Raw genomic sequence first — 22,287 nt, 5'->3', positions numbered from 1 at the left:
GTGAAGAGGGTCTCCCAGGTCCATATTCTGCAGAATTACAAAGTAATTCAAGAAGTGAGGAATTACAAAGCAAGTAGGCAACGAAAGATAAACATAAAAACTGCAGCCACATTGTACCAAAGTAAAACTCATGCTATAACAATGTTTACAGACCAATTTTCAATATCTATCTCCATAATGCTGGGATTTAAGTACAAACTAAATGAGAAAAAGTAAAGATAATATTCCTCTAAATTTTGGAATCAAGGGTGCTTAAAAAAAAAAAAAAAGACGTCTGCAGTGCAGAGAAGGGCACCTGTCTCAGATGCAGTGGAAACACACGTGTGTCCAGTGGTATCAGCGAAGCACAAAGCTGAGTTTGTAGAACACACCATCGACCAAAATAAACCCCAGAAGCCAGTTTTACATGAAATCCTCCAGGACTGGTGATTAACCAATCCCAAAAGTATTCAATGTGTCATGACTATTAAATGAATCTTTTCTCATAGAACTAAAAAGTGAGTGTGCACATCTTATGTGTGGAACAACTGGAACTCTCCTACTTTGTTGGCGATGTGTAAACTGGTTTAGAAAAGTGACTGGACTGCTGGACCTAAATTCACATGTAACCTGTACCCCAGCAACTCCATTCTAGAAGTGCTCCAGGCGTAAGTGGTTACATCTACCAAAGGCCATGTACAAGGATGTTCATAGCAAGATATTCACAACAGCCGAGAACCAGAACTAACTCAAATGTCCATCAATAAGAGCATGGATGATATACATTTAATATATTACTACACGGCAATAAAGAGATGAACTACTGCCAAGTGCAACGTGAGTGACTCTCACTGACACAATACTGCACAAGAATTCGGACACACAAGAGTTCACACTGTGTATGATTCCACTTTTATGGAGTTCAAGGTCAGGCAAAACTAATGCATAATAACGAAAACCTTTGTGGGAGCCGAGGCGAAGGAAAGTATTGAGTAGGACACATGATGTATAAATGCATTCAGCTGAACATTTAAAAATCTGTCTATTTCACTCTATGTAAGCTGTAGGGGAACAAAATTTGCCACTTTAAATGGGTCCCTTTGGCACGAGGATTCTTTTAGGGTGGTTATTTTTTTGAAAGCAGAGGATTCAAGAAGTCTGTCTTTTTACCTGCTCTTTAACTGCCTAAAGAACTCAGACAAAGGCCCTGGTCCAGGAAGGGCACTGTCACCGGAGATCTACAAAGCACACGGGTCGGCACTGGGGGGAGCTGCACAGGGCCGGGAGACCAGAGTCCTCTGTGTGTCCCACTGTCCCCGCGGGCCCAGCAAGCATCTGTCACCAAACATCTGCTTTCCCACCTCGTGTGAACTGCCTTCTCCCCGCTGAAGTCCCCCCACCCCCCGCACCCCCTTCTCCTTCTCTCAGGCGCCACATCTGCGGCCTCATATTACGGGGCCCCTGTACATACGTAATTACATCTGGTTTTCTCCTGTTAGTCTGTCTCACGTCAATTTAATTCTTTGGCCAGACAGAAGAACCCAGAAGGAGCAGAGCATAATTTTTTCCTCCCCAACAAAGCTGTGACATAAAAATAAGTGACCAAAGAAAGGAAGGGAGGCAAAGAGGGAGAGAGGTTTTGTCAGTCAGAAGTTCTGCCAATTTACCTTTGGCAAATCACTTTAAACTCTTCAAAATTGTTGTCTCATCAATAAAGGAAAGCAATACCAGCCCAATTTTTTAAAAATAGCCCTAAATTAAAAAACAAAACAAAAACAAAAACCTCTGCTACTCAAATCTGAACTCACATCAGGTAAACACAAAACAACTGTAAGGTACATTATCATCATTATTATTCTTGTCGTTATTACTACTTCATATTCAGGAACTAAAACAAATATAGTGCAAGAATTCTCTTGAAGTTGGCTTATTAAGAGAGACCCTCTAGTCAATACTCATAAAATACCTATATTAAATTAATACCTAAATTAACTTAAGATAATTTCATCTTAGACTTAAGTCTTAACCAAGAAAGTAATTTCACTGTTAATTTACAAATTTATAAATCTCCTTCAAGTACTACTTTCAATCTAATTTTCTTAGGCATATAATTTAATTACATGACTACTGGGATTCTTTATTGTAGGAAAAATTATTGCAGACTTAAGAAATACGACTTACTTTATAAATCACTGCTTTGTATGCAACTTCCAAGAACACATCCAATGTACAATATTAGGTTACCTTATTATTGTTATTGATGCTATAGTTTGAAAATGATATGTAAAAGAAGTCTGGTACTGAAATACTTTACCATTTAATTTTCCTTTGCATTGCCGGAATATACGCAATCCTTCCAAATATCTGATCAGAAAAGCAAAACTGACAGGTTCTTATCTGTTCTCCTTTTCTTAACATTTACTCTTCGCATATATTTTAATGATCCACAACGTTTAAAACGTACTAATCTTGTGATAAGAGGATACAATGAAGATCACCCAAACATTGCTGCAGGTGAAGAGCAAACGCTCTGGAAACCGGCACCAAGACACGTAATTGACTGTGAACGTCTCTGGGTCCTCACAGACTTTACAAATCACAGGCTAGAGGGGACCAGAGTTAAACAAGGGGCCTGCACTCTGCGAATTCCTGACGGAGCCCCTCATGTCTGCTACTCGGGGAGCACTTCTGATACACTTATGGACAAACAGTGAAGAACCAAATCGTTAAAGTCCTCCAACTCTTCTGAAAGACTGAAAAGTCTTAAATTAAAAACAGAGCCTTAAAAGAGTCAAAGCAGTTAACACTACCTTCACATTAACAAGGATATTAGAACTGTCAGAGAAAACAATTTAAGGAATGTGGCCAAAAGCCAAAAAAGCTAAGCTTTTTTTTTTTCCCCTTTCATTCTAAAATGCTGTTATTACATGCTAAAACATGGATGAATCCTGAAAACATACACCAAGTGAGAGAAGCCGGTAACGGACGACCACATATTACGTGACTTGTGTACAGAGAGTGGCCAGAAGAGGTGAATGCAGAGACGGAAAGTAAGTGAGGGGTTGCCAGAGTTTAGGCGAGGGGTTAGGAACGGGGGTGACAGTTTCGGTGGACACGGTTTCTTTCTGGGGTGTGGAAAGCGCTACAAAATCAGATGGTGGCAATGGTTGCCCAACTCTGTAAATATACTAAAACCAATAGCAAATGGAAAGCTTTTATGGTATGAGAAACAGATTTCAATAAAGGTGTAAACAAACAAACCAAAAAGCCTACAAAAAACTGCAAGTTAACTTGCTTGCTCACACGTGCCAGGTTTCCAGGTGGTCAAGAGCCACGTGGGGCTACCAGGGTGGACACCGCAGATATAAAGAACGCTGCCATCACCCCGGAGAGTTCTACTGGACAGAACTGCTCCAGAACATTAAAAGGCAAGATAAAATGAGCAATATGGAGAACCTGGCATCTCACTCACGTTACTTACTACCAACGAAACCATGTCCATCCGGCAATAAGCGGGGCCGGGCCAGGTCTACAGCAGGGAACAGGACGCGGAGCAGAGAGTTACCACGGTCCCCTGCACACAGGTATGCAAGAGGCTGGAGGGAGGGAAAAGAATGCCCAGATTCTCCTGACTCCTCCAAAGGCTGGGAGAGATCACGGTGTTCCTCTTTTTGTCAGGGCAGCGGCCCAGCAATCAACATCTAAGCCTGGGCGACGTCCTCGTAAAAGTAGAAGATTGATAATTCCCGTGCAAGAGCCAACAAAGAGCTGAACGGACGGCTGAAGGTAAGTTAGGGTAAGTACATGTCAGTGATGGAGTTTATTATTTTTACATTTAGGTAAAAACAACACAAATCACTTTTAGAAAATTTCATTTATATAATGTCATTTAAATAAAAATGTCTGTAATGATCCACTCATAACTTATGATGATGCTTCTGTGCCATTTTAAAAGTCAAGACTGTTGCATCCTGCTGATTTCTCATTTTGCTGTGTAAAGCTTTGTTCTGTTTGTTTTATACTGACATCAAGTGGCAACAGCGCAGAATGCAGTTTACCAAACCTTTTCTATGCTGTCTGAAAACCTAAAGGGATTTTAAGATATAATGTCGATATTCTTTACAAGTCTGAGTAGGTGAGGCAACTTGGAGAATGCCTAAAGCTCCAAGTCCAGTCCAGGTGCCTCAGAATCCTCTCGGTAAGGAATTCGTCTCCTTGGGGGTTCTGCCACCATGAGCGGATGACCTTGGGCAAGCCGGTGTGCCTTTCCAGCCTCACTGCTCATCCCTAAAACGTGGCTTATGGTAAGACCAATGTCAAAGACGGGGTGTGAATATTCAAGGAGATGTAAATGCAAAACGACTAAAACACTGCCAGGCACACAGGAAGAGCTCCATACATACCAGCTACCAATTCTGATCCCCCTACTGAAACAAAGGAAGTGCTAACACCTCTCTGTCAACTTCTTTAAGTCTGCCTTCCAAGTTGTCAGCCTTCTGAAAAAGTAGGAACCTCCAGCAAGAGACAGGGAGTATGTTCAGGTGTGAAGCACTAAAGGGAAGAGAGGGGCACATCAAAAGCCAGCTTTTCTTCACTCAGAATCACCCCTGATGCTAATACCGTTTGGGATGTACGTGTCTGAGTCGACCAGGTAAACCACTTTGACTAACCACTGCCAATTCAATAGATCAGCGCTGTTTTTCCCACACGCTGGACAGAAAAGAGCAAAAGAAGAATGTCACGTCACCAGAGCTCGCACCTCACTGCGTGAGCTCTACTAACTTCCAAACACTTTAATAACCACTTAAGTTTATTCCGAAAACACCTTTTAAAATTTTTACAAATAAGTCTTAATTAGACAATTTTTCAAATCAAACAATTTTTCAAAATTTCAAACCGGTGGAAAGAAACTCAAGTCATATAAAATAAGGACTCCCAATTTAAACACCTGCTTATGGCTGAATATCTCGACTTCGAACCTACCGCCTCCTTCCCCCACCCTGGACCCAAGACAGCTCACTCAGTTCTATACCCTGTTCTGATTTCAGAAGACGCGTGGCCATCTTCCGGCTTGACACACTGTTTGTCAAGTCCCTCGACCCGTGCCCCAAGAGAAGCCCCACTCCCGGCTTTGAGATGGACTGTGTCGCCCTCTCTAGTCTACAAGCACACACACAGGGGTGTGGCCTGCGGGTTATGCACACGGACCCTGCGTGGCCCCCACACAGCTTCGCTGAGGTCTAGCACAGGCCGGTGGGAGACACCATCCTCGGAAGGTGCTTTCCGGTTTCCCAGAGATATTTCCAGCAAAGGAAGCTGAATACGCCTCACCTACCTTTTTAACTCTTCCCCCACCTCGCTCTCAGCTGGCGCTAACCACGCCAACCCATACTTGTCCAAATCTATTGGCAATTCTTGAACTAGTCTGAAGACAGCAAAGTTAAACCACTCCCAACCGGGGGGGATAACCCTAACCAGGAAAGGAACTGGGGGAACATGATTAGTTTTAACCTTTAACCTTTTGGCTCTACATAAATGTGGGGCAGGATTGGCCTGAAAAAGGGGGAGGGAGAGTCTGGCCACCACGTAGGCCCCCATTAAACCCTGAGCAACTCAGGCAAGTAGTGGGTTTTCGTACCAGTGGGGAACGGAACTGTTTTCAGCTGCCTGGCGCAGGGTCCGTGGATCTGTCAGACGTTAACGTCTGTGAGACAGCTAAAGTGTTAAGAGAGGAGCTCTGGTTACTCACTCGACTTGTGCACCTGAGTCCAGACTTGCTCTGATTCTCAGGCCTGAGATAAAGCCGCCTGAAGAGAAGAGCAACACGAAGAGGAAGCCCCACATCCACCAACAGCAGAAAGCAACCACACAGCCCAGAAAGGCCTACACACAGCTTTCACAACACCATTAACCCAACTGGAGGTGACACCAAATCCACGGATTTACATCTGGGGGACTAGGGAACATCTTCAAAACGTTAAATGTCTGTGACTCAAAATAACTTAAATTCAGGGTGTTAGGAGGCCAGTGAATGAACAAGGAATGTACTTACATCGCTTGAAGAGACTGTTCCTGTTTCAACAGCGACACCGCTACCACGCAGTTTCTATTACGAAATAAATAACTTATTACTTAGTTTTGTTTTTAATTTTATCCTACTTCATCAGCTTACGAAAGAGAGCTAAGCAAATTTTATCACTGTTTCCCTAATCCTACTGAATGGAGTATGAACTAATAAAAAACGTGGGGATGATAACGAAATATTCTAAACGTCGTTACACTCTTCCGGATAATCTCTTAATCAATAAATTATTTTAAAAGGAACAATAATAAACTGAATACTAAGTTCCAATTACATTTCATAAGTGAAGCGAGTGCAAATTTCCAAGTCTCAGGATTTACTTCCTGAGTCATTTTTCCAATGAGACAACTGTCTTAAGCTGAACTATCTACACTATATTCTGTGGCAAAGCTTTCAAAACAGGTGCCTGATGATGGGAAGATACTACATGGAACTTAAAAAATTAGGTTATCCACGGCAATGCTAACACATTATAATGACAATCAGAACCTCACCTGTTACACAGAAATGACCAAAGAAAATTTAAGGTAGAAAGTCAGAAGCTGAATATGCAAGAGAAAAGTGATAATGAATTTCTGAAAGGAAATTTTTATTTTGTTTTATTCAATAACTTATCTACTAAGTGCCAGGCATGAGCCCCTATAACCCAAGTATAACGGTTAAACTATTGGGAAAAAGGCTCCTAAATGTCTCTATTAAGTCAAAGAACAAAATATCCAAATTGGCACCTAATTCAGACTTTTGAAAGTCTACTTCTATCAGAATCATGAAAATGTGGTCCTTTTTATGAGGGAGAAAACGCTTACGATAGAGAAAAAGAGACCTTGCAGATACAGTGCTATCACGTGGCATTTAAGCAAAGTAGAAAATAAAAGCCCGAACAAGCCTCTGCTTCATGCCTGTCACTACACCCTGATCAAAGGCTGTGGACAAGCGTCTGCCCACAGCAAGGGTGGTAGCCAGCCAGAGCCCAGCGGAAGCAGTGACCAGACTCTGAGGCACGGCTGGACGGGCCTGAAGCCTCTCCCTGGGGCAGGACGTGCAAAGCAGCAACGCCAGACAGTAACTGAACAAGGCCAAAGACTCGGCGATAAAAAGAGCAAGCGTGCTGGAAGATACAGAAAGGTCTTTAAGAGCGTCTGTCTCACACCAAGTCTAATGAAAAGTGTTCCAGACACTGAAATCTCTGCTTCCACTAGTGACCGGAGAAATATCCCCCCAACTGCTTGACAGGGTTACAACCACAGCTAATCATTCTAAAACTAAACAATTATCTGTGAGGCAGAGCATAAATGTTACTCCTACGGGGAAAAGTCTAAGATGAAACAACCCAAAATGTTAGCGGCACACTGCAGCGTGCATTCTTTGCTACCAGATCTCATTTTATGAGTCCAGCTAGCATAGAGCCTTATTACCACCAGACCATGCCTAACACTAAAGCAGAATGAAGTTTCTTCAAAGGGAGAACTAATCTCATAAGAGGAAAAAAGAAAGGGGGGGGGCGGGTTACCTCTTTAACTAAGCGCTCTGATCCCAAATGATACACATGTAGAAATAAATACATCTCATCTTCACATAGTATTTTTCATGTTCTAAGTATCTTCTTTTTGAAATATCTCACAAACTCAGTAAAATCTGCAAAACTTGTGACTCTTGTAAAAGTACTTTTAAAAACTAAGCCCAAAAGAGTGTTAAAGTGTATGCTGATGACAGAAAAAATAACTGATTTTGTTCAAGACACTTCAAAATCTCCCTATCCAAACAGAAAAGGTTAGTAGGCTCCCCCCGCAAAAAGGCAGGCAACGATAAGACAAAAAATAAATCGAAGCAAAATGTCATGGTGTCTCTCTCGTACTTCAAATTAAAATCTACTAAAATCATAAAGTCACCAGCAACCTAAATTACAACTTTCCAAACCTTCATTTCAAATAGGCCCTTACTTGTCATCTAGCCCTGAGGCCACCAGGCCTCCCAGCACGGCTTCTCCTGGCCCATCCTCCATGTCCCGCCCACACCAAAGCTCGCCCCCTCCTGCCTTTCCTTCCGGATACAGATACGCCGCCCTCCCCACCCAGGTCAGCTCGCTCCCTCCAAGCACCCTCACCACCTCTCACTTGGTCACCAGACACCTAAAGGAAAAGCAACCCTCCACTGAGCTGTCAGGAGTGTCCGGCCATCCGCCCTGCGCTGGGGAACCGAGAAGACAAAAGGGAAAACTCGTCATCTGCCAGCCGTCACCCCGAAAGCTGTCCTCCTCCACGAAGAAACGGGCTCGAGGGCCCTGACATCAGCGAGACCACAGCAAGCAGGCTTCGTGTTTCCCTTTGGGCTTAAATGCAACCCCACGAGGACACGGTGAAATCCTAAGTGGGAGTCACTGAGGGAGACATCCTCTTGGGCTGGTGAGAGCAGCCCCAGGCCACCCAGTGGTGCCTGGGACGGCCTCCTGGCCAGGACTAGAGGCGGGCTGCCTAATGAGCTGTCCCGTGCTGTCTGCAGTCTGAAGCCCTCCTGGCAGCAGCCAGGGCCAGTTTATTTATTGGTGTGACTGGTCAGACAGTTTGGCCTGGGTACGTGACCAGAGGGCATAAAGGACCCACTGCACACTTTCAAAGGACTCTCCCCAAACCAAGACTCCTGGCACCGATCTGGGTGGTCCAGGGTCCCAGGGCAGAGATGCTCGCCCATCGCACTGTCTCTCCTCCTCTCTCGTGAGCCTCACACGAGTGTACCCTTGGAGTTGTGTGCGTCCTTCCAATCCTCCAACCCGTGTGATCTCGGCAGCCACCTTCCTGGAAGGGAAATCCTCCCTACCTGCTGAAATGCATGAAGGGAAAATCCCAAGTGGCAGAAGAGACAGGAAGCTCTGAGCTGAAGACAGTTACAGGCAGAAAAGGTGAAGCCCCTACCAGACCTGCGAGCAGCATGGCTGACTCATCAAACTCAGAATGCCTCTTTTTTAACATAAAGAGTTTTTGTAATTTCACATAATTACCATAAATAGCTTTAGAGAACATGGACGTTATGTTCTTTTCAAAGATACTAAGAGGAATGTCTTTTACCTGTGAACTCAGTTGAGTCTTTATCCAATTGAAATAGTAATTTAAGTCACTGCCTTCCATCAATTCTTTTCCCCAAGCTGCTAACTTGGCAATAATTCTTGCTGCCTGAAAAATAAGGAATACATTTGAATATTATCCTGATTCTAAAAATCACACCATAGACCCTAAGAAACAGGACTCATAACCATTTTGCTGCAGGATTTCTTTTCGCACTCAACTCCTCCAAAGATAATAGATATTTCATTTTTAAAAATATTTCTAATATGGTCAAATGTAGTTTTAAATAGTTCCGTTAATGTGAACCAAAACCAGTTGTGTTTTAAGAATTTCACGATATTCCCTGCATTATTCTGAGTTTCAAAAGTAAGATTAGGATTCATTGTAAGACCAGCAAAAATCAAAGAACACAAAAATCCTTCTTTGTGACTTTCACCGAATCAGTTGCCAGAGTTCTGAGCAATGGCGCCAACAAACGGCCAGCCGCTGCCTCGGCCACTCAGGCCCTTGCGAGCTCTCGGTTTCAAACCTGTGTCTCGGTATAAAATATATCCTGGGTATCACTCAAGCCCCTGCGAGCTCTCGGTTCCAAACCTGTGTCTCGGTACAAAATATATCCTGGGTATTGGTATATCCTGGGTATTGGTATAAAATATATCCTGGGTATTGACAGTCATCTCTCTCAGTAGAAGCAAACACCCTTTTCTCCTCACTCAAAAACTTCTCAATTTTCTTCAAGCTATAAAATGAATCACGAAGGGAGGGTGGGAGGGAGATGCAAGAGGGAGGAGGTATGGGGATATATGTATACGTATAGCTGATTCACTCTGTTATACAGCAGAAACTAACACCATTGTAAAGCAATTATACTCCAATAAAGATGTTAAAAAAATGCATCACGAATTTTTTTATTAAATAGGCAGTATAAGTGTATTTTATCAAATCATCATGTTGTACACTTTAAATATCTTATAATTTTGTCAATTACACCCCAATAAATCTGGAAATATATAGATATAGATATGCCAAGGGGAGGGGGGAAAAGCAGTATAAAATACTACTTCTCCACCCGCAAACCCAATTTAATAAATATTCTTTGAGTTCTTTCTATAAGCGAGTTAGTGTTTCAAAGCTCTCATCATTCAGCAAGAGTTAATCCTAGTAGAGACCGTGAAGGCTGATTAGCTAAGCCAAAAATACACTGAGGTCTGCTCCCAGACTTGCACACAGCGAGCGAGGTGACAGAGGGCAGCGTGTGTCGTGGCATATTCGGGAGCCTGCACCACGGGGGAGGGGGGGCAGAGCCCAGCACCCCGACGCCCTCGCTTTGCAGTGACATGAGGTCGTCTTCACGTGCCTCGCTAAGTGAGTTCACAGACACGCTATCTAACTTAAACTGACCTGTCACAAAACAGATAAGTGACACGAAAGGATCCCTGTAAGGAAATTGGAAATTTAATAGATGATCAGCAGTGTGCGCACAAGCTAAGGGGCAAAGACAGAGGAACACGAGGCCTGGCGTTTCCTCTCCGAGCACAAGCTCTTCATCAGCACGGGGTAAACCAATGAGCACCTGACCCTCAAAATGTGAAAGATTAGCCAAAAGTAACCGGAATGATAAAGAAATGGAGACACAGACTTGGCTACACCAGGAATAACGACGAATCTTACCCTAAATGTGTATTTGGCCTTTAACACATTTGTCAATTTTATTATAAGACCATCAAAATTAGGAAAATGTTTAAATCATGTTTCCAGACAGTGAAAACAAGCCTCTACACAATTTGAAAGAAGAAAATATATTACTGTTTTTTTTTAAAGTACTCTTTAAAATAGTTTATTTCATGGGTCATCCTTTTTCTTTTTACGAATGTTTCATACAATATATGAACATACTAGTACATAAATGAATATAGATATATATGGAGAGAAAGAGAAAGCGTGTGCTCAAAACTGTTTCACTGACAGTGGATCTTGCTGCGAAAATGCAGACATCTATGAAATGCAGCCTCAGGAGCGCCCCCTGCAGCCCACAATACGCTAGGAACAGAAAAGGCCTGTACAAGGACTGATTCTCTGATCGTCGTCTCAGACCTTCTGCTCAGTGTCAACACTTCAAAAGACAGCCTTTCAGGCTAAGTTTAAAACAGGAGTGTATCTATGATATTAAAAAGCAATTAATTAACTACTTAATTAAAAATTAAACACAACAGCTGCTTCAAAGCAAAATTTAATTTCTATAGTAAAATGCAGTTCTGTCACAGACCACCTAAAGCTGTTTGCACATGTGAATTTACCACAGACTTTATTTTTAAATTTTTATTTATTTGTTTGTTTGTTGTTTGTTTGTTTATGGCTGCGTTGGGTCTTCATTGCTGTGTGCGGGCTTTCTCTAGTTGCAGTGAGCAGGGGCTATACTCTTCGTTGAGGTGCGCGAGCTTCTCATTGCAGTGGCTTCTCTTGTTGCGGAGCACGGGCTCTAGGCACGCGGGCTTCAGTAGTTGTGGCTTGCGGGCTCTAGAGCATAGGCTCAGTACTTGTGGCGCATGGGCTTAGCTGCTCCGCAGCATGTGGGATCTTCCTGGACTAGGGCTCGAACCCATGTCCCCTGCACTGGCAGGAGGTTCGTAACCACTGCGCCACCAGGGAAGCCCTACCAAAGGCTTTTATCTCAATAAGCTCATCAAATGCTCTATAAACTTGAACTGTGTCAAAGCAACCCTGCCTCCTCTGACCTTCCAACACCCCACATTACTAACATCCAGTAAGGAAGCGCTGCTTTGAAAAGTCAACGTCAGAGCAGTCACTCCTCTGGGTACTGGGACGTTACCAAGTCACAACCGGCCCGGGTGCATTTCTTCCCTGAATCAGAAATGTGACCAATTCAAAACTTACCATATGAACAGTAAAGAGATCCTGGCGATTCAACATGGGCAGAAAGTAGGACCAGGCAGTGTTCTTGCTACGTTTAGCATAGTCAAAGAAAATGCTAACGCGCTGGTGATTTTCCTAAAATAGAGAAAGAAAAAAAAAACCGGAAAGAAATAAACATCACTGATCAGAATGCATTTTCCTAAAGAATGTAACGATTATACACTGCTTCTCAGCCTTTCATTTTATGTCCCCTCAATCCATGTTTTCTCTTTCCAGTCGGTATGAGATTTGTCTCCCTGTTATTATTACAATGGGGCAGGGGGTGACGATGGGGGCAGGGGGAGATAGTTTTCAGTAAAATCACCTTTAATTATTATGATTAGTTTAAATCAGGTGAGCCACGATAACAGACCCCCCCGCAGGTGTAGCACCCGAGTTACATCTCTCCTCAGCCTGCCCCTCAGTGCTGTCTGGACACCTCCACCCTCCTTCCACACAAACAAAATCGGGAAGGGCAGGGAGATCCCAATTCAGCTCTCAGTGGGAGGACCAGCAGGAAGCACTTCAAGCTACTCACAGACAGGCCAGGGAAACAGGGCATCAGAGAAACCTCGGACGTCTGGGTTACCCTTACACACTGTGACAGGAAAATCGGGGCACATAACGACAGCAAAAAACAGCATAGCATACCAGCAGGTAGATCAGAGGAACAATTACTTCTTAGTTGAAACCATGCAAACTCTACCTGTCACCGAAATTTTCTCTGCCTATCGCTGGCCGAAATCCACCATCTGGTTCACTAAGTGAACACGGTGGTTAAGTAGCAATATTTGGTAAACAGCACAAATAACCACATAAACAATAATTTTAGCTCTCAGATCAACATTTAAATCTTTTTAAATACAGTGGTTTTAACTTTGGTCTGTGCTAGCAGTTACCTATTTGAGAAGTAGACTACTATCTCTTTAAGTAACAAATCGTTATAGTCTAGACTGACAACTGAAATAGTTATGATAACGAGTTCATCAAAGAACTCGAAGTTCAGGTAGGTCTTCATTAGCTCCACTGGTGGACTATTTTCAAAGCTAAAATTGTAATTCTCATTGTACATGTAAATTAACAAAGTCCCCTACACACAGAAAGAGCAGAAACTGTCACACGTTTAACTAAGGTTAAAACCCATCTTCCTCAACAAGTCCTTCATGGATTTGATTCCCGCTTAAAAACGCACCTCCAGCCACTGCCGCTCCAAGCACCCAAATCCACATCTTTAACAGAATAAGGATAAAGCCCTCTCAGAGGCACTGAGCAACTGATACTAATATGCGAGCACAGAAAACATTTTAATCTTCAAAATTATGTGCTAAAAACTAAACACGTGAGGAAAAACAAGCAATTCTTCCCCCAAAGTATTCCATTCAGATGTGTTAAGAATAAAAAGACTGGATTGGAAATGTGTAACAATATTCTTTAAGTGGCACACAGACTCACGTGGTAAAAGTGTGCGCAAATTTCTCAACGTAACCAAAATTTTACCAATAAAATCAATCGTCAGGATACGTTTGATCAGTAGCTAAGGATAATGGCAGCTACCTACGTCTAAATCTCTCCACAGATCTTTCATTAACACAGGTCAACAAGAACAAATGAAACTATACACTTGAAGATGTCCTACTTCGGACACCGCCTTGATTGGCAAAAATGTAAAAACCTGACAGTGCCTTCTGTTGGCAAAGCTGTAGGGAAACAGGCATTCTCACACGTTGGTGGGAATACAAAATGGAATATTTGGCAATATCTTAACAAAACTGCATACGTGGTTCTCTTTTATCCAGAAATCCCACTTCTAAGGATTTACCATGAGGTACACTCCCAACAATAGGAAAATACATTTGCATAAGGTTATCATCTTCATTATTTCTAATTACAAAATACCGTAACTGCTTTTTGCCCGACATCTTAGCGAGGCCTCAGTGGTAGCAGCTACCCTCCAAGCTTGAGATGCCCCCAAAGAGAAAGATGCCAGAAAGTCGGCCACTAAGGACAAAGACCCGGAGAACGATCTAAGGGCAAAGCCAAAAAGAAGAAGTGGTCCAAAGGCAGAATTCGGGACAGGCTCAGGAACCTGGTCTTCGTAACAAGGCCACACGCGGCCAACTCAGTAGGAAGTTCGCAACCCCAGCTGTCGCCTCTGAGAGACGGGAAGATTCATGCTTCCCTGGCCAGGCCAGCCCATCAGGAGCTCCACAGGAAAAGACCTAGTGATGGCTTTTAAAACAGCTCAAGTAACTTACACGAGAAACACCAGAGGTGGAGATGCCCCAGCTGCTGGGAAGATGCATGAGTGGTCCCACCAACTGCCCATTTTGAAAAATAAAACTTTATTAAACCCAATATATGTGTACCTGAAGCAACCTCAATGGCTATTACATCAGAGGCCGATTAAGTAAAATATGGTATATCTACTAATGTCCCCTCTAGCTGTCAAAATAAATATGGGAGATTGAACTGAAATGGAATGATTTCTGGCATACTGTTAAGTGAAACAAACAAAATACAACAGACTACGTCTAGTATGCATTTCTGTGTAAGAAAGAGAGGGAAATAAGAAAATACATGTGTACCTGTATGCAATAAGAAAAACAGGAAGGACAAACAGAAGTCTATGACATTATGACCTACAAGAGGTGGGTGGGACTGTGGGCAAGGGGGACTGGGGACACACCTTTCTGTATAGTTTTGACTTCTGGAAGCATGTAAACGTTTTACATAATAAAAAATAGTAAAAACCAACAGGGATGAGGAAAAAAACTGAAGTAGATTACAAACCAAAATAAATGAAGCTATTTCTGGAAAAATAATATAACCACACTAAAACAAACCTGAACACAATACTCTACACAACCTCGTTTAAAGACAAAGTACTGCAGACAAATACTGAACTCCAGGCAAAGGGCTTTTTTTCGGGTATGCGGGTCAGCAAATCTGAGCCGACTTCCTCTGTATCACGGGTGGAACAAGTGAGTAACAGAGGACGAGATGACTGTGCCCACTCGCCGGCAAAGAAGACAATCCAGCATGGAACGGGGGGCTGGCATGAACTCGGGGGCGGGGCAGTGGAGGGCACAAACTGGAGATGCTCTGTGTGAACTCACGGTTTTTTTTTTTTACAGGTTTGTAAATTTACGGGTTTGTAAATGTGTATAAAAATCGAGGGAATTTGTGCATGTGTGAGTGTGGGTGGGTGGGTGTGTACATATCAGTAACACCAGGGTCTGCAGGCCAGCTCACGGCCTCCTCATTCTAGTCCAATCATAGTAACAAGGGTTACCAAGGCAGACCACAACACTCCCCATTTATCCTGACCTTACTTTCCTAAAGGAAAAAGTGCCAAGAAAGATGGAGATCATTCTCAGACGGGCTTGCATCAGTCCAGGCTGGACAGCCATCCTGAGATGATTAAATCACAACATCCCTGTAAGTGATACGATGGCCCCTAGATGGGCAGCACCCTTCCTCCTAACCTCCGGGTCCTCGGGAACAGTTCGCCCAGTGGCTGCACACAGTAGGCCAGCGATAAATGCTCTTCCTTGTAAAATGACAGACGGACGCCCTCCAAGCAGCCAGACTGACTCTTTTCTTCAAGAGACAGGGAGACTCTTGAGTCTTCAAGACTCTTTTCCCTGAGACGTGCAGACAGGCCTTGGATTTTGCAGCCAGTTGGCCTGTTTCAGAAAGACTGCTCTCAATACCAACAATCTAAACCTAGATTACACTCGAGTATAAAATACAATATTGTGGGGGCTTCCCTGGTGGTGCAGCGGTTGGGAGTCCGTCTGCCGATGCAAGGGACGCAGGTTCGTGCCCCAGTAAGGGAAGATCCCACATGCCACGGAGCGGCTAGGCCCATGAGCCATGGCCGCTGAGCCTGCGCGTCTGGAGCCTGTGCTCCGCAACGGGAGAGGCCACAGCAGTGAGACGCCCGCGTACCACAAAAAAAACAAAAAAACAAAAAAAACAATATTGTGAATAAGGGAGGCCCTCTGTGTTTACGGACAACAAAGCAGTAAACAGAAACTTCACATCACTGGAGAAGTCTCAGATGATAGCCAAAATGCTCTCCAAAAACACCATGCTTTTGAGGGCAAGCATCTTGACTACAGTCAGCACTAAACCCCCAGGGCCTGGCCCTGGCCCGGGACACAGGGCGCTGAAATCTGCTGAATGACTGAAAGAAAAGAGCCACATCATCTGTGAGTAGGCAGAGCATCCGGAAAGCCTCAAGGGATGCACCGAGCACTGCTGTTGTCCAACACAGAACTCTGAGGGAATACAGAAGAAAGAAAGACGGATTCCCCGACATCCTAAAAACAACACAATAGCCAGTGTGTGGGCAGTCCCATCTTTACCACCATTAGCAAATTACAACTCACACAATGAAGAAAAATATACTATCACACTCTGGAAGGGAACCAGTGCTCTAGGTGAAAGCTTATAGAAGTGCTGTTACTGGGAGAGCACAAAAAGGTGAGGACCAAACGTGTCAGGTGAAGAACACACCCACCCACCTGCAGCGTGTCATCAACCATGGTGAGTATGTACTGAACTGTCTGCTCTTTGGAGATGTGAGTCATCAGATTTATAAATGTCTTAGCACACTAGAAAAAAATGAAATGAACGTTAACCACTGTTTTCAAATGTGCAAACACAACATTTTAATGGAATTTCATTAAAATATTATTTCTCTTGCCTAAGTTAGGATGCAGTTATAGAAAATGCCTGCCTTTTACAAATACTGTGATGAAGTATGGGAGGACCAGACTAGGGCTTGCATCAGTTTTTTAATAATTTCTAGTGACGTCCAAATTTTTGGGCTTCCCTGGTGGCACAGTGGTTGAGAGTCCGCCTGCCGATGCAGGGGACACGAGTTCGTGCCCAGTCCGGGAAGATCCCACATGCCGCGGAGCAGCTGGGCCCGTGAGCCATGGCCGCTGAGCCTGCGCGTCCGGAGCCTGTGCTCCGCAACGGGAGAGGCCACAGCAGTGAGAGGCCCGCGTACCGCAAAAAAAAAAAAAAAAGTTTACTATTTTTAAATAGACCTCACCACTATCAACTCTTGATACCGTAAAGACTAAGTTACGTAGACAAATCTAATATTATCATTCGTTTTGGGGTTTGTTTGTGTTTTTGGTTTTGGGGGTTATTTTGCTTTTACTAGGAAACAGAGTACCAGAGCAGCACAAGTACAGGAATTCAGTACAGGCGCTGGAATCAGAAGGCTCTGACCAGTCTCCATCCTATGATTTAACACCTATGTCACAGACTCTCTAGAATTCAACAAAACTGGCACCCACGATAATGTTTCCTCCCAAATTTCCCAGGATTGTTGTGAGAATCAGGCTGAATCGTATACGGGCTCCTTCGGCCAATCACGGCACCGTATCAGAAAATCTGATGGACAGCGGAGTTAGATGTTATTCTAGTGAGAATACAAAGTAGAAAAAAAACTGCTTAAAAAACAGAAAAGTTAAGCAACTTTGAAAATACTGTATACTCTGAAACAGTAATTTCCATGCTAGGAATCTATTCTAATTCGAAAAAATTTTTCAGAAATGCAGAAAAGGATGGAGGAATAAACATACTCAATAGGACATTTTTTCCAAAATTAACAAAGAAAACTAGAGATCCCTCAAATGTCTTCCAATAAAAAAGAGTCTTGGGCTTCCCTGGTGGCGCAGTGGTTGAGCGTCCGCCTGCCGATGCAGGGGACACGGGTTCGTGCCCCGGTCCGGGAAGATCCCGCATGCCGCGGAGCAGCTGGGCCCGTGAGCCATGGCCGCTGAGCCTGCGCGTCCGGAGCCTGTGCTCCGCAACGGGAGAGGCCACAACAGTGAGAGGCCCGCGTACCGCAAAAAAAAAAAAAAAAGAGTCTTTAGTTAAATTATGATGCCTACCTACAGTGGACTATCACAAGGTCATCGAGAAAACTTCTAGAATGTCTAATGACACGGGGCAGTGTTCATGGTCTAATATCTGAACGGATCACCTGACTGCCTTCAGTCTGAAGCACCTCCTGCTTCTCCTCAGGACTTCTTTTCTTCTCAAATCTTTTAATGAATTCGCAGTCTTCGGAAGAAATCATCTGCCCCCTAGAAAGAAAGAACAAGGTTTTCGTTCCGCAAGAGTTGAAGAGCCACTGGGACCAAGTGATACAGGATGCCCTGCGTCTCTCCTCTCTCTGCGAGGGCTGACACCAGACCCTGGTGTCCCACAGCCCTGCCGTCTGAGTCCAGCCGCACCACCTACTACTCATGGGCCTCCCAGGCCCTGACCGGAGCTAATTTACCTGCAAAATGGGAACAAGAACCACATGCCTTTAAGGGGCGGAATTGAGGATGAAATAATTCACATGAGGTGGTTAGCACAGGGCCTGGTCCACAGGAAACACTCACTAAAATGCCACCTCTGGGCCTTATCCAAGTCTCAGCCTATCTCCGTCCCAAGCCAATTTACTTGGCCATCTAAGTTATCAAGGCAAAACCCCTGTATACAACTTTCTGCAATCATGTCCTCCAGCATATTCTTTCCTTTCAGACCCAGAAAAATGTGACCAAACCCTCTCTGAAAACACCCCCATCCTCCCAGCAATCAGCCCGCACTCCATCTTCTTCCCCACTCCGCAGTGCTAACTTGTGATCTGAACTCCAGGCCGACCTCTCCCAGCCCCACTCACAGATCACACATATGCCACAGGCACTCCACATCTTACAGGGGCAGAACTGAGGTCACGAATATATACCCCACACACACTCTATCCCCCAGCCAGGCTGATGGGACGATGGAAGCAAAAACAGACACTGTGCCCTGCTTCCATTAAGACTAAGCACTTCACCTATCACAGTTGGTCAGGAGAAAACGCACTCTGCACCCCAGACTAGACCAAGATAATGACGTCCACCTGCCTGGTTCCAGTCCCAAAATAAATGAAGTCTTTTTTCATAAACCTGAACTCCCTAGCTCCCAAACAATTTGACCCCCAAATTTGGCTATGCTGACATGTAAAAGCATGCCATACCTTTTTAAATAGGATAATCACAGGAAAGAGATGCAGTTTTTCTACCACTGAGAAAGTGTACTATGAAGGTTATACTCGGTAATCTGGAAATTCTGCAGCTTTCTTTTGTATTTTTACTTGGCAAGCCATTCCTTCTGAAGTCTAACTTCCTTGCATTTGTCCCAAGGAACCTTTTTTTGCTTTCTGTTTTTAAATTATTTCACCTGTAATCTTCCTCTGACAGTCCCACAATCTAAGAGGCCATGGACTCCGGCCCCTTCTGTGATGAGCCAAGTCTGGTCGGGCCCCGTCCTCACAATTCTTCCCCCTGACATCACTCTCCTCCCCACTTCCCCGCCGCTGGGGTGGCTCAGCCCGATGGCCCCGGTCCAGCGGGTTTCCTGCTTCCAATCCAACCCTCCTCCACAGCCCCCTGACCTACGCTGCCAGGCAGCTTTGTCAAACACCCCCCCCCGACTGTTTTACTCCTTTCATTTGGTCAGACTGTGAATTTGAAAGGCGGTTCTACCTAGCACCTAGGCAGAGGCTTTCAACAAAAACTTCTTCAGTGACTCATTAAAACCTATATGAGCACGTCCATGTTACTTAACCTACGTAAGCAGCTGTCTACTTATCTTTAAAATGAGGATAGGGCTTCCCTGGTGGCACAGTGGTTGAGAGTCCGCCTGCCCATGCCGGGGACACGGGTTCGAGCCCCGGTCTGCGAAGATCCCACATGCCGCGGAGCGGCTGGACCCGTGAGCCATGGCCGCTGAGCCTGCGCGTACGGAGCCTGTGCTCCGCAACAGGAGAGGCCACAGCAGTGAGAGGCCCGTGTACCGCAAAAAAATAAATAAATAAATAAAATGAGGATAGAAAACTTATTTCACAGAATTGCTATGAAATTACCATGAAACAATATGTGACTTACCAAGTACGTTACTTCTTTTCCCAAAAGCTCGTCTCCACGGCACCCCTCCAAGTCCTCTGCTCACTCATGATCTAATCAGCCAGTACTAGCTGCCAGCCAGCTATGTGCCAGACACCGTAACGAACAGGCCACACAGCAATGAACTAGACATCCCTCCCTCCGTGAGCTCACATTCCAGAGCAGAAAATACACAAGCACAAAAGCACATACTTTTTAAAAAAATATACACACACATATCATAATGCCAGGATTCTAAAAGTTTATTAAACAAAAAACTAAAGCTAGGTAGGGAGGAAAGGACATATTTTAGCTGGATTAGAGAAGACCTTCCTGAGGTCACCTGCACAGACACCTGAATGAAGGGAGTTAATGAACCAAGTGATCCAGGAGGAACTTCCACAGACAGAAGTGCGAGTCCAAGGACGCGGGGGCAGCAGGGAGCTGGCTGTGTGGGAAAGAGCAGGAACGCAGAGCAGCTGCAGGGCTGGGGGCACCGGGGCACGATCTGACCTGCACTGTTTCTTAGTTGAAGCAGAGTTGATTTACAATGTCATGTTAGTTTCACGTGTACAGCAAAGTGACTCAGATATATATATAAAATCTAAATCTATATATATATATAGAGAGAGAATAAAATCTCTATCTATCTATCTATCTATATAGAGAGAGAAAGAGAGAAAGAGATTCTTTTTCAGCTTCTTTTCCCTTACAGGTTACTACAAAATATGGAGCATAGTTCCCTGTGCTACACAGCAGGTCCGTGTGGGTCTGACCCACATTGTCTGAAATGACTCTCACTGCCCTGTTAAAACTGTACCTCCGGGGAACAGTGCCAGCAGAGACCCCCGGCCAGGACCCGCGGGCACGTGTGAGACGCGGGCAGCCTGCGCCAGGCAGCAGCAGGGCACCTGGAGAGAGGCGGTCAGACTGGGGACGGGGCCTGGATGTGCGGACCTGGGCCTGGACGGGATGTGGACTGTCGGGGACAAGAAGAGAGGAGACGACTCCTAGGTGTCTGGCCTACAGAGCTGGCACGTGTGGGTGCCACACTCTGGCCTGCAGCAGCCTGGGCGGGGCTCCACCAGCCGACCTGAAGCTCCCCGAGCCCTGCGCCGTCCTTCTGAGTCTCCAGTCCCCGCCCGGAGGCTCCTTCCCACTCGGCAGCTCCAGCCCCTCTGCCCGTGACTCCCACAGGAATCTTCACGTGCTCCCTGAGGACGTCCCCAGTGCTGCTGGGTGATGAGTCACTCCCTCCTTTTGTTATCTGGGAAAACTTGACATATGTCTCCATTTTAATGCTCACCACAACGCATTATTTAATTTTTCAGTTAAAGGTTTGCCTCCCCATTGAACTTTAAACTCGGGAGGAAGGACACTATTCTAACTCTCGCATCCTCAGGACAGTTTTACTGGATTCCAGTTTGACCGGAATAGCCACGCCCATTCGTTTATGGACTGCCTACCTGAATGATTAAGAAGTTTAATCACATGTAAATACACTTTAAGGCACAGGACTTCCATAGTAACATGTTAATGTGTGAGAGATACTGGCCTTTGACACTGGGCGATTCTCCCATTGGTTTTACTCTATCAGAAAACAATGTGGCATCAGATTCACTGATAACTCACGGGTCCCGTCCAGCCCCCAACAAGCTGTGAGCGCTCTGGGGCTGGGGGGAGGACATCTCACTCCCACTAGTGTCCCCACAGCCAGCTCAACAGAGGCACACGGCTGACACGTGGGGAGCATCTGTGTACAGACGCACAGAGTAGATGGCTTCTATAAAGGAAACCCACGAGCTGGACAACAGAATAAAGGACAGAAGTAGGAAGAAAGGGAGACTATGACTTATGTAGTGGGGAGGCCATGGAACAGGAGGAACAGCAGAGAAAGCAATTAAAAATCTCCCTGTAACGACGAACGTTCCAAATGCCAATGCGAGGGAATGCCTGCCCGTCAGCCAGTGCTTTATGATCAAGTTCAATATTATTCTATTTAGGTTATAAACAGTCGGGCTTTATAAACATGAAACTCCTTGTCTTCTAGTCTAAACACACTCTGGACTAAGATTAGGAAACAGAGCTCAAAACCCTCATTTCACAGGGGACGTAAACAATTACACAGATACAGATGACCAGAGGAAACATCAGAAAGTCCCTCTCGCTCCTGCCCTTGAATCTGTGGCCTCACCATGGTCCACTCCCTTAGACCGGGAAACCAGAACTCATCCTAGATACTTTTTCACCCTCATACATCAAACTGATCACTAAGATTTTCTCCAGTCTCTCCAATTCTAGCCATTCCCAC

General features: G+C 44.7%; 1 protein-coding gene across 9 annotated transcripts in view; it reads right to left on the bottom strand.

Annotated features, from left to right (window-relative positions):
- Positions 1 to 22,287, bottom strand: part of ATP6V1H (ATPase H+ transporting V1 subunit H) — a 128,992-nt gene that overhangs the window by 70,387 nt on the left and 36,318 nt on the right. For 6 of the 9 annotated variants that reach the window (XR_002642475.2, XR_002642476.2, XR_016388566.1 and 3 more), the window contains exons 3-7: positions 18,041 to 18,143; positions 16,563 to 16,652; positions 12,016 to 12,129; positions 9,124 to 9,228; positions 6,032 to 6,085 (exon numbers count right to left, since the gene is read on the bottom strand). Coding sequence is in view for 6 of the 9 variants with exons in the window: in XM_089899159.1 (XP_089755285.1) it covers positions 6,032 to 6,085; positions 9,124 to 9,228; positions 12,016 to 12,129; positions 16,563 to 16,652; positions 18,041 to 18,143 (466 nt within the window). In the remaining 3 variants the exon portion in view is untranslated. Of the gene's footprint in view, positions 1 to 6,031; positions 6,086 to 9,123; positions 9,229 to 12,015; positions 12,130 to 16,562; positions 16,653 to 17,948; positions 18,021 to 18,040; positions 18,144 to 22,287 lie in introns of those variants that run through there. The other 3 variants (XM_089899160.1, XM_022556846.2, XM_022556847.2) reach the window with 3 other exon arrangements.

This window comes from Delphinapterus leucas, chromosome 17, assembly GCF_059928025.1.
Source record: "Delphinapterus leucas isolate spDelLeu-1000000601 "Yukka" chromosome 17, BTC_Dleu_Yukka2, whole genome shotgun sequence".
Classification (NCBI taxonomy): Eukaryota; Metazoa; Chordata; class Mammalia; order Artiodactyla; family Monodontidae; genus Delphinapterus; species Delphinapterus leucas.
The sequence above is the reverse complement of the archived record's forward strand: the minus strand, read 5'-3'. Positions and strand labels throughout refer to the sequence as shown.